Source organism: Dermacentor andersoni, chromosome 10, assembly GCF_023375885.2.
Source record: "Dermacentor andersoni chromosome 10, qqDerAnde1_hic_scaffold, whole genome shotgun sequence".
NCBI classification, from domain to species: Eukaryota; Metazoa; Arthropoda; class Arachnida; order Ixodida; family Ixodidae; genus Dermacentor; species Dermacentor andersoni.
In genome coordinates this window covers 46,540,605-46,553,483 of record NC_092823.1, presented here as the reverse complement: position 1 = coordinate 46,553,483, position 12,879 = coordinate 46,540,605, and the positions used below count along the sequence as shown (strand labels likewise).

The 12,879-nt window shown below is 40.4% G+C and overlaps 1 protein-coding gene and 1 long non-coding RNA gene across 10 annotated transcripts in view; one reads left to right on the top strand and one right to left on the bottom strand.

The window, feature by feature from the left end:
- LOC129380637 (uncharacterized) overlaps positions 1-10,064 on the top strand; it is a 42,096-nt gene extending 32,032 nt beyond the window's left edge. Inside the window, exon 3 of the long non-coding RNA XR_008608815.2 lies at positions 9,900-10,064. This is a non-coding gene — a long non-coding RNA (uncharacterized lncRNA). The remainder of the gene's footprint in view (positions 1-9,899) is intronic.
- The window catches only part of LOC126543115 (uncharacterized), a 72,465-nt gene that overhangs the window by 46,983 nt on the left and 12,603 nt on the right, over positions 1-12,879 (bottom strand). For all 9 annotated transcript variants that reach the window (XM_072284829.1, XM_072284831.1, XM_072284834.1 and 6 more), the window contains exons 5-9: positions 12,569-12,727; positions 10,484-10,633; positions 9,053-9,202; positions 4,068-4,217; positions 2,197-2,361 (exon numbers count right to left, since the gene is read on the bottom strand). In XM_072284829.1, the coding sequence (XP_072140930.1) occupies positions 2,197-2,361; positions 4,068-4,217; positions 9,053-9,202; positions 10,484-10,633; positions 12,569-12,727 (774 nt within the window). The remainder of the gene's footprint in view (positions 1-2,196; positions 2,362-4,067; positions 4,218-9,052; positions 9,203-10,483; positions 10,634-12,568; positions 12,728-12,879) is intronic.

Sequence of the window (12,879 nt, the reverse complement as noted above, 5' to 3'; positions counted from 1 at the left end):
GGCATCGTGATCTCACTACAAAAAGTAATGTGCTTCCGCTTTGTTATCATCAATTGCTTCTGTCTTCATTTCGTTTTCTCCTTTTAAGTAGTTAGTAATTACAGGTGTCTTTCCAAGCGCCGCCATCCGTGGTATTATCTCAGCCCTTCTGACTTTCTGCTTGCCGTTATTTGTTCCCTTGTTTCTCACCATACCGGTCCCACACTTGTTGGTAAGCTTCCTATTTCTTTTCCTCCACTGGGAATCAATGTGTGAGCGCACTACAAAGCAACGCCACCTCTGTGAGAGTCTGCGCCACGTTGAGCGAAACGGGGAAAGAGAAAAGACGAGAAGCGTCGCGGAGGAGGAAGGTAAGCGGAGGCGCGCTGGGTTGACCTCCTACGGCATCTGCTACGGGTCCTCTGTGTAGTATGGCCATGCCGTGTTTGTCTCGTGATATCATCGTTAAAACAGCAAACAGTGGAGTAAATGGCTACGTACAACACGAGATCGGAAAGGCACCCTTCTGGTACGCATACGGCTACACCATTCACCAACGAAAATTCATTGGTAAGCTGGCGGTTCACCAATCGCCAGTAGTATGTATGTAACTTGAAGTTGATGACATTAGTGTGTTCATGTCTGCAGGTTGACATAATTCCATGATGGATATTTGAGAAAGTTATTTTAGCAGCAAATCGCTACAACAATATATTAGTGTTGCATGTAATCCGCAGAATAAGCTAAATTGCTCATATAAAATGTATTATTCCACTAAAATATAATCAAGTAGCGCAGTCTCCTCGCGAATCCATTTTTACAAATAAATATGCCCAAACTTCTCTTAGTGAAGACAGTTTGCGCTACATCGAACTTTATTGCAGTCTCAAAGAAGTACTAGCAGATGTCTCTGAAATATCATACACACACGCTTCTGTCATGTGAACAGATCAGATTTTGCAGTTTAGACACTTGAAAAAGACATATAAGAAATTTACTGTGAAACCTACATAAAAAGGTATCTTCATGCTACCCCCTGTCATTGGCACTATTGGAATGGCGTGACACCGAGCGAACTTTGCTGACGTCGTACTGCGTGGGGAAGAAGCTTTAGTTCAGTGACTGGTGTCTATATATATGGGAACGTAGATATTGTTTCTCTAGACATCAATGACACCATAATTGATTAGGTTTGTACCCCCATCTTGATGAAAAACTTACATTCAAGTGACTGCTGAAAGGTCATTTCCATTTAGGCCGCTAAATTATTTTAATTGTCTAATAATAAAATGTTTGAAAAACGAAAGTATAAAGTTTACGCCTGTATAACACAGAAATGAAAAACAGAATAACAGATTTCTAAACACGCCAAATAATACAACTAAAGCGAGAAAAAATGATGTAATATACACACCTCAAAAATATTGCTATTTTGCCAGTGGGACTTTCATAGAACCCAATTGCAAACTTAGTAACTAAATCTCCTAGGCTGTAAACCTAATCATCAAGTCTGTTTGGTTTATATGACCTACTGGATAGATTGAGGAACGATAGATGCAGTGTACAGTGGCGGGGGGGGGGGGGGGGTATATCTCCCAGCATTTATCGTAAATTTATAGAATTCTTGATATAGTTTAAAACTTGTGAAGTCAAAAATACCTGCCCAAGTATTTATTTGTACTTACCACCGCGTCAGAAAAAATAAAACACAAAGAAATAAAAAATGGCTGAATGTCCGAGACAATGTGAAGCAAGATTCGTTCTTGTGCATAACTTCTGTCTGACGCAGGGGGTGGGGGTTGTATATTTAGTAGCGTCAAAGGTATGGTAAACGCAAACCATTGGGGGAGCCCTAGTGAATGTGAAAGTATACATAAATTAGGCAACCATGGTGGCAAGAAGATCCGATAAATGGGAGTACATTACACATCAGGCATTCGCTAATATTATGCTGATTTCTAAGTGCAGGAAAAAAAAACTTGGTTTTATTGTCACCTAATACAATGTGCGCTTGAAAATCATACTTAGAAAATTTATTTTAATATGTTTCACTGTTTTTATTGGAAAATAATGCACGTGTTTTATCACATAGCAGCATATAAAATAACTTAGGTTCATTAAACCACCATAACTGACCACAAAAAAATCGCACGCTCAATAGCTTGGTCACAATGTTACTTGCAATTTGTACTGAAGAATGAAAAATACGTAACTTACCCTTTCTGCAAGTTCTTTGACATTCCTGCATCGTAGGGAATTTATTTCCGAAATAAGAACAGTCGTATGCCTTGAAGCACGAATTCTGGTTGGGATTGTAAATGAACACTTCGTGCACCTGGCGAAAACAGGGAATGCTTGCCATTGGGAAATCGCAAGCTTCCGCTGAAAAGTAAAATTTGTAAAATTATCGAGTACTCTCGAATACTCATATGCCGAACTTCTGTAGTTCTTGTAGTGCGACTTCTAAAATCATAATTTTATAAATTTTATTGCCTCTAAAAGCAGTCATTCTAATTTCCAAGGCATAGGAAACATTTTGGAAGAAAGCATTTGCTAGGCTTCTTTCATGTTACGGTCTTCTTAGTTTACCTAAACAGCATACAATGCTTCTGCGCAAGCAGCTGTACCCGCTCACACATCACGTCCATAAAACGTTGGCGGTGGTATGATGACGATGGCATTGCATCTATCGGTAGATATTTTTAAATGGTGACGATGGTAAGACAACATTGCAATGACGACGACACGAAAGCGACGGCACAAGAAATGAACGACGACGACGACATAGCGAGTTTCGGATGAGAAAGCTGGCATGTTTACGATACACAGACCGCTACAGTGGGGCGGGCACAAGCACACATCTTGTAGCCCAAGCTATTACAGAACTTGAGCTACCGTAAAACGCATGCCTATAAATTGACAGATAAATATCCATATGGATGGGTAGACACGGTGAGGTGCTTAAAATGAACAACTAGTAATCGCATTAAAACCAATAGTTCTGTCAGAAAGAGTGTGTGCTGAAAGTTATAGGAGCAGAGAGGGCCGCCAATTTGTGAAAATCGTTCCATCGCTTGTTCTATTTGTGTGTGGAAACAAAGCTTTCGTTGCGAGATTTCGCCACCTTCCGTGGCTACGGCTCGGTGCTGTTGTCTTGCAAAGTAGCACCTACTGACTAAAACACTGAACTACATGCCCGGTGGTGGGATAGAACATTACCTAATGTGCTGTACTGTGTATAACGCGGAAAGGAGGGTGTTATTCGGGTCCCTCAAGAAGACAGGAGTTCCTCAAAGCTCTTTTCAAGACATTGTTTTCCCGCGCGGGAACCGGTTGTGTAGGAAGGAGGTCTCTCGCCTTCATTTAAATTACCTACAGGACACAGATTTGGCCTCCACATGGTGAACTGAGGAGTGACCATTTGTATTTTGTGAGGACTGTGTCTGATTATGTGATTTACTTATTTTAAGTGTCGCTACGGTGGAGCAATTGCCGGCAGCAATTGCAAGGCTAATCCCACCAGTAGCCTACAACAACTCAACTCAACTCAACTCAACTGGGATAGAACCTCCGTTTCCCGGCACGGCAAGTCGATGCTCTAACTGTTAGACCCCAATCTCAGGCATATGTCTATCATTACAACGCCAGCTAGCGCTTTGTGAGGATCGCCGTGTGTGTCACACTGCGTAGCATGCGTGTTTTGTGGCACGTGAGCGCGATATATGTTCCTTTGTGTCAAGTACGCAGGAATAAAATGGGCAAATTTGAATAACCGCTTCACGAGAGATTCGCTTCGCATAGATTACAAGGTGTGCGTATAAACTCCTTATTTTGTCTGCTTTCAGCAGATGACTAGGCATTTTAAGTTCACATCGAGTAATGCAGATTTTTATTATTTGCAGTGCACCCATCTGAGGAGCCAAATTTTCGCCTCTAGTGCGGGTGAATGAAGTTGGGTAATTTGTAGCGACGAATTATAACGACATTGCTTTGCTGGTGGATGTATCTATATTGACAACTTTTGTAATCACTCCCGCAGGTTCTTTAAGATCGTTCGCGATAATAAAGCAGCAGGCGAAAGTTCTCACCAGATCGACAAACTCCATCGCAGGCTATCTTGTTCCTGAAAGGTGCCCTTCTACTGCAGCTTGGAAGGCAGGCTCCTGTTTTTTTATTGAAAAACCACCTTTCACGACATTTGTATGTTGGAATAGTGGCAATAACCTTGCATCGCTTGTCTGGAGTAAAGAAACGGCGACAGTCAAAGTTAACTATATATAACAATAGAATGTTCGCAGAATTGATCTGATGTATGGCGAGCTTGGGAAAATTACTGGTATTTTTTGTACTCTCTTGCTTCAAGGCAAACATTTTAGCGAATTTCGTTAATGCTGACCGCGTCAAACGCTTTCATGCCTCCATATGTGCCCGGTTTTTAGCACGAAATACAAAAGCGCGAGGTAATAATAGAAAAAAGAACCACGGAGATATACTCTGAAATCATAATGATAGTACACAGTTATTATTTTGGGCCGCTACATGACGTGTGCAATTGATTTTGGTTTCTCCTACCTTTTGTGTTACTTTTAAAGAATACTAAAAAATGTCCCACTAAATCATTCATTTAGCTATCACCACCTAAGCAATGATGGCAAAGCAACGACGGCAATTATTATAGAAGAAGCAGAGCTATATGGTACCAAAGAAAGATTATTATGAATGATTACCAAGCATTATGAAAAGTTTAAGTTATACCATAGCGTGGTAGAAAATAGTTGAATAAAGATATTGAAAACGAAATAATTTGAAGGACTTCAAGAATGAGTTAATAATAAAGCAAATCTGTATGCCTAAAATACTACGGATAATAAATCCATGGAGAGCAATCGGAACGCGGGAGATGTAAATTCAAAACGATGAGCAAAACGACAATAACGTAACGGGAGCCAACGATTCTGCAAGTGGACTTGTCTTTTTTCAAGGCTTTCAAATAAGAAATTCGTATAAACTATAACTATATATACACAACGACCCTATTGTGTATGATTGCAGAAAAACAATTAAAGTTTCAAGATTTAAAGAATACACCAGCATAGCACCCAATTGCCATAATTTGTGCGTGAATGAAGCACTAACCAAAAGTTAGAATGGGTAGTAGGAGTTTTTTAATAAATGTAAAGATGGCTAACAAAAAAAATTGTGGGTTCTGCTTCAGTCACTCAGCAAATCGGTCGGTCGCTTGTTAAGGTTTTGTAGGCTTATTGATTTCTCCACATCTGTTTTTCTACAAGCGCTGCAGTTTATAGAACCCAGCTGCCCGTTTTATCTCACGTAATTATAGCCACCACTCCGGCGTAGCGCAAATCAAACATGATCATTCCCTCCAGCCTTTGGTTCTTCGCCGTAATAGCGCTCTGTTATCCTTGTTTCAGAAATAAGTTTTTAATGCCACACAATCCACACTGTATATTCAGATCGCCTCAAACACGTCTCGCCGATTAATTAACCACCTAAATTTTGCGCGCATTTTGCACGACACATGCTTCTGACCTTTCCGCACTCCCTGCAGCCATTCGCTTGGGGAACAATCTTCCTAATAATATTGCTTCTGAGTCAGACCAAGAAAAATTTCGTCAGCTCCTCCACGATCATTTTTTATAATAGCACTTCCAAATCACTTTATCTTGTTTCTTGTACTTGGCAATGTGCTTCGAACTTCTTGCCATTTTTTTTATTTCAATTGATTCATTGCTATCTCGCTCTTATCAATTGGTATCTTATGCCGCGTCGCGTGTTCATTTGTATGCCCTGTATATATTATTGCTTTTTTTGCGTCCTTTCCCCGAAATATCCCTTGAAGCATTCTATTCCTTGATCTGTTCCTTTTTCCTGTAGTGTACTTTTTATTATTAGTGCCTTACGTTAATTTAACTCGTGTTGTTTATTTTGTGGCATTTCATTACTTCAGTTTTTACTCTTTCATGTTGTGATCTTTCTAGTAATGTTGAAGAGCCCTGCATTGGGACGTATCCTTCGTACCAGACTTCAGAAGGCTGCTTACTTTTTTGTTATGCCTTTGATTTTGTAACCCCCCTAACACATTGCCACCATAGGGACTGTAATATATATATATATATATATATATATATATATATATATATATATATATATATACGCCTTGAGCTGCATTCATATAGTGCATTGGTAATTGGTGCGCACTTACACACGGTAACCGACGATGCAAAAAATCTCGGGGGCGGAGGGTGCAGAGACCTGCATATTAATGTATGTCATCTTTCTTTTTCGCGTCGTTGAACCTTGATAGCACATGCTTCGTGCAATCTTCAACTTCTAAGCAACCCGCGTGATTTTCCTTGGGGAAACGTCGTGTTGGATCAGCGATTATGTGCTCACCTGCTAAGCGAAATCTCGCTAGTTAGATAGCCCGCTGAAATAGCGTCATTTTTATGGGAAACAAATGCGACGCCTTAGCGGCCCCGGCTTTTGATGCGGGTTCAAATTACAAGTTGGCCAAAATATGGCGGAACCACCTGATCACTACTGCACGCTCATTGTCACAATACGTCCTCGTACGACGTTATATTACGTTTAGTGTTGAATTTGTATTTTTTAATTGTTCTATTTTAATTGTTTCGGTGTAATATTAATTCCACGGTCATATTGAAGAGACTTGTAATGATTAGTTCTGTGGAGTGAATTTCTGAAGCCAGTACACCTTTCGGCTTCGGCAGGTCGTGTGTTATTCACATCGCTCCCACTTTCCAAGCAAAGGGAATATGTATCTGCGTGTAAAAGGCACAATGAAAATGAAATTGGTATACATCGATGTTCATATTTTAGCTGATTCTATGATTTTAGTCCACGAGAGATTTTTTTAATATAATAGAAATGCATCTGGGCAGGCCATGGAGGGGTAGGGCTGGTAACAGGCTGGTAACGGGTAACGGGTAACAGGTCTATTAGAATTACGGATTGGATGCCAAGACACGAAGAGAGCAGGTGAGGACGCGCATTGAATTCGTTCGTGTGTTGAAATTCGGGCATTCCTGGGTATAACGTGCACGGATTCAGCTGGTGCAAGACCCTGGCGACAGCAGATCACTTGGAAATGCCTTCGTCCTGCTGTGCACATAAACAGGCTGCAGCTTGGTCTTCTGTTTATATATCTTGAGGCCTTTGTGCTATAAACATCTATTTAGACATAGCACATGCAGCGGATCTCCTCGGGCCCTGTTCCTGCTTGGTGCTGTTCACACCATGAATTGGGTGAGAGCGAAGGAAACCCAGGTGGTCAAATTGAGCAAACGTCCTTCGAATGATGTGCCCCATAATTATATTTTGGCTGCGGCGTGTAAAACCCCAGAATTCAATTTAGGTTTTCAAATTACAGTCTCGTATGAATGCTTATGAGCCCTATTCAGCTACAATTCGTCTAAGGTTTCCAATCATCTAATGAAGACCAAAACAGTATCGCTAATTCAGCAGTTGTAATCAGCAGTACAGTAATATTTTATCTTTTTTCGTGGACCATTATCAATTTTTGTTCCCCATTGCGAAGAGCACGAGCGGTCGAACTTGAACTTATTTCATTCTCAGGGCTTTCGGAAACAGGCCGGTTTTCAACCTAATAAAATGTGTCTACCATAGCTCACTCGTGACTATTCATTAGAGCCAGAAGCAGACTGCCTCGTAACTGCGATTTCATTTTTATGCACGCGCACACAGTATAGTAAGGAACTAAGAATCTCTTTGACAGAGATTCTTAGTTTTTTTTCTGTCAAAATAGACATCGATTGATTCATTAATATATGCCCAGTTATCCATACGGAGCACGTTAGCGAAGACTCGCAATCGATACCGCTAAATGGACGTGTTTCGCATTTCTTGTTCTTTGTTTAAATCTTGCGTGCTTTCTTTTGGGCACCACGCAAAATGACTGCGAAACAAGCAGAAAATTGGGTTAGCTCATTTATATATTTCATATACTGCTCTACAATGTCTTCATTAGGTATTTCAAGCCACATCCATTACTTGCGATATCAAGGAAATAATGTTTACTAAATATGTAATCAGCAATAACAAACATTCAACGTAACTGTCTCCATACAATACCGAAAAGCATGCTATATTTTCTTATGATGATTCGAATCTATTTAAGACTTGGATAAGTTTAGGTGGGACATATACAAGCCCTCTCACATACGCTGGCTATCTTTCAGATATTTCGCAAGCAGGATGATATTCAAAACGCACTACGCGTGTGAAGAGTGGCTTGGTCAGCTTTGAGGGTTCACGTTTTGGGGCTACCTTCGAAAATGCAAGTACTTCTTTGGGGGTTTTGTAATTATGCGCAAAAAGAAATACCATTTCTCGCTCACATGGAAATTTAATTTTTGTGTCAGATTTCTTGATATTATTAGAAAAGCTGCGTTGCGGTTTCGCCCCGGAATAATGTTGGTCGATCTCCTAGGGCTTAATAAGGTGCACTTTTAGGACCCCCCGTCACGGGTACAATTGAATTGCTTGTAGCTCTGAGAGATTATATGTGCTGCAACTTTGAATTGAACGTACGCTTTTCTTTTATTTGAACGCACGTGGCCTCTACCTTTGTCTGCATATTCAACTTTCTGATATATAAGTTCTACATGCGAAACAGCCAGAAGCCTTACGGCTGTCGCGAAACGTACGTTACTAAAGCAACGTTTCTTTATTGTTTGTTTGCGAGTGGATTCACAATAGGCCTGTAATTAGGCAATAACGCAGTAACCCTTTGAAAATAATAGAATAATCCACTGCGGTAACAAGATTTATTCACATCAATTTGAACTCGTTAAGAAATACGATAGGGTCTGCTTGAACGATGAAAGATGTATCAATAAAGACCATATTTTTTAACATAGTGTCGGTTCGTAGTTTTTGCGTGATAATCTCACAAATTATATGCATTTCATTCAAGCATTTGAAAACGCAATGTAATCCGGATCAATACCACCTAAGCATTACAATGTACCGGAAACATTATTCTCTAAACGATATGAGAAAAGCAGCTCACCAGTCCTAGGGCGTTTTGGCTTTTCATGTATCTTGACAGCTGTTAAGTTCGGCTGTAGGTTACCTTGCTGTGGAACCGACATATTGAACATGCAGGGTGGCTTGCAGGCTTCTTGATCAATCCCTGACGAAAATGTCACTTCTTGTTGTTCTGAAACAGTCGGTAAGAAACTGTATTGAGGGATAAAGTTCATATGACTGTTAAAAGTGACTGTTCGAGTTCAAAGTCACTTCCTAAAGCCCTGGTTGATGCATACTTCAAGTAATTATTAGGCGCAAGAAATAAATAAAGCACGAAGAAAGTGGGGGTGGACTAGGGACAAGCGCTACTCCCTACTGGTTATTCCGCAACTTAGTCAAGAAACATATATCCATAATATGTGTATCTGCAGATGCATCCATGATAAAATAAGCTTTAAAATAAGCTTTATGATAGGGGCCTCGAGGAGCCTGATTTATTTAACGTGCAAACAAATAGAAAGCTGACTAAAGCAGCCATTCGTTCTCTCCCTTATGGGAAATATTTCCAATAACAAGCAGGCTTGCTTATTGCAGCTTTTGCGAAAAACCTTTGCTTACCGAAACGATTCATCTAAACGACGATACTTCAAACAGTGGAATAATTCAGACAGATAAAAAACATCGACCTCAGCACAGGTGCTAAGGTGGTGCTGTAAGCACAGATAATGGCACCCGACGCGCCATCTGTGCCGCGGAACGAAGACGGCTTCAATTGTCTCAGTCAGCCACTATTGAGATTCTTGTCTAAGTTGTCAGCTGATGGTTTTTTTTTTGTATAAGAGAAATGGACTAAGAAATGTATGACTGCTTGTACTTCTCCACAACAGGAGTGGAGCAGATGCAATCACGTGAGCAGGAGCGCACACGAAAGTGTCTCCGAAAGTCCGCCAGCCAGTTAGAGGAGCTGCTATCCGAGGACACAATGCGAGACTTGCGATCCCGCATATTCAAGTCACTACAAATGGACCGCAAGAGGGAGAGTTCTTGGCTCTGTTTCTCGTGAACTCCTAAAGAACTCTACGTGGATGGAGCTCTCGCGTCTTTTACGCCAAGCAAAACTCTATTGGCCGGTAGTATGTTGTCAACATATATATGTCTAAACGATAAATCAAAACTACCACCAGCATGTAGGAAAACACATTCTTGTGGTAACTGTTCTGTAAGCCACATATATCATGCTTTACAACACATTTTAGAAAAGAATCATTTTCACTACGCCAAGTATTGAGCAGAAATAAAAAACGAAGGTACCAGACCATACTACATTGTTGGCTACAGATTATACGTTTCATTAGAAGACACAGTGATAGAGCTGATGAGTTGTTGAAAAAATTAGTGTTTTTTTAATGGCAGGAAAGGTTCACAAACGGCTAGTTCATGCTGACTCACTAAATGCGAGGCTTGAACTCACCAGTTGCTATTTGCTGCAATGTTACTTGCACAATCGGTGGATTTTTCGGTGGCAGCAGAAGTAGCTGATCGGGCCGAGATGCATTGGCAACGTTTGTCTGGGAAGAGACTTGACTGCTGCTCATCGCCGGAATCGTTGAGCCTTGGACTGCTGCAGTATTGAAATAAACTAGATCGCTACAGACAAGCATGAAAATATGTTCTAATTTTGAAGGCATATTCTGAAGGCACCGCTACAACCTTGTTTCTTATTTTACGCATTTATTAATGAACAGGTAGTGCGTCTACCGAATAAAGTCTCATGAAGTTGTCCCCACTTTAAAATTTCAGAGCACTCGAAAAATGCACAATCTCCTATTGAAGCCTCCATATTTGATGTATACTTCTCAACGCACTCCTGAAAAACTAAACCACAGAACTTGAGCAAAAGTCTATTCTGTCACCTTTGAAGTTCTGAAATCGTCACACAGTTATTATAATCCACTCGAAATAGAAAACTAAATGCAGATAGACTTGTGAAAACATTTTATCGTGTGCGACAAGAAAATTTAAAATCGTTAGTCAGCATTGGGGCCATGTCTAACAGTTGATTCAGTTGACGAGTAACAGGCGCTCACAGTTTGTTCAAGTCAATAATGAAGCGTTCCATTCAGCCACGTGAGATGTTGTGTGTCGGAAGGCCCTCTTTTATTCACATCATACATGGGTGATCTGCTTTCCAGATGTCAGGCACATATTCTTCCTGAAAACGCTTGATAAAGCATTACTTACACTGCTCGAAAGCGAGTTGTCGTTCAGAAGACACATCTTTTGGCGACTCTGTCGTACACAAGTTTACTGGCCCATTGCATTCATTTACATTCACTAAAATCCACTGACAGGGTGTAGAGCGTACACAGAAAGCAAACAATGTCTGAAGTTGGCAACAAATATCCAAATAAATGTGTCTAACACCACAGAAATAATATGTTCTGCTCAAACAGAAATAAAATCACTGGCCAACACTGGTCTCTATTGTCTACTTTTAGAATATTTATTGTTTTGGTAGGATCCTACATGTATTACTTGTGCATCCAATCCTGAGAAGCGAGTCTTACCATAATTGGCCTGTTTTCGTCTGCTGAAAAAAAAGTGACTATCCTAGTTATCGTCAAATACCCTTTCTTTTGTTAGTCCATTCAATGCAGAATGATTATACCCGAATTTGTTACTGCCATATGCACTATTTACTGAGTTCTTATGGGTCTGGGTCACTTTTAAAATACCTGATCGATTAGGATTGTGCGACAGACTGGGTGACGCAATTGCAAGAGAAGTCCGCATCATGAACATTGCTGTCACGGTGTTTTAACGCAGTAGCTGGAGTACAAACGCTTGTGCGCGTCTAACTGAAGATCCGGTTATTAATAAAGATTGCTGTAGTGTTGCTTGCGTTTTCCATTGTGCATAATGGTGGGCTTTTTGAGAGCGACAGTCAAAAACTAAACCTTTCAGCTAATCATTCTTCCACTTAGAGGCTGCTGGGTGACTTTCTATTTAATCTTTGTCTTCAAGGTTCAAAATAGAATAAATATCATCGGAGCTGGTGACGCTATTTTCTATAAGCATGCATGTCGACGTTCTGGAGAAAGCAAGTGACAAGTTGCATGGTGGCACCAATACATAATTGAAAGTACCTTGAATACGTCAATATAAACAGAAAATACTTTTCATTTACATAAATGAGGAGAAAAGTTGAAAAATGTTAGTTTTGATAATTATTGTTCATAAAACAACTGTACACACTAAGTTAAAGTAAATGCTTAACTATGTGGCATATGGAAGCGCACCCAGGTATCTATTTCTTTTGTTCCTCAAATGTTTTCTTGCTATGGCCTGAGGCATATGAATGTTAAGTTTTTACGCTATTTCCCTCTTGTAAAATTGTCTTGCTAATGTAACAAGAAGTCTTACCAAATAAAATCAAGCTTCCGCTGTAGCTTGTGTAATGGTGCAATGATTACATTACCAATGCCGTAGAAATACCATAGCTCGCACAGGCTGATAGCTGTAGGAACGTGCACAAAAAGCAACAAAGCTAACACACCGTTTGTTGTTTGGGTTACTCCACTTCCGGTGCCAAGGCTCGACTGCGACTGTAACATAGTTGCTTGACCTACGCCTGCAGACTGACTGAAATTGGCTGCAGAGCCGGCAACGTGGGTGCCGGTTGCTGTGATGCCTTCCGATTGTTGCTCCCCTGCAGCTGTAGAAAAAGAATGCTTTTGAAGAGAAACGTTCTTTGGCTAAAATACGTCAAAAAGGCAGGCATGGCGCAAATTTGATGCAACATTCTTAGCTAGCTATATACCTAGCAAAAAGTAATTAGTGCCATTCACTAGTATGCTATTCTATGTA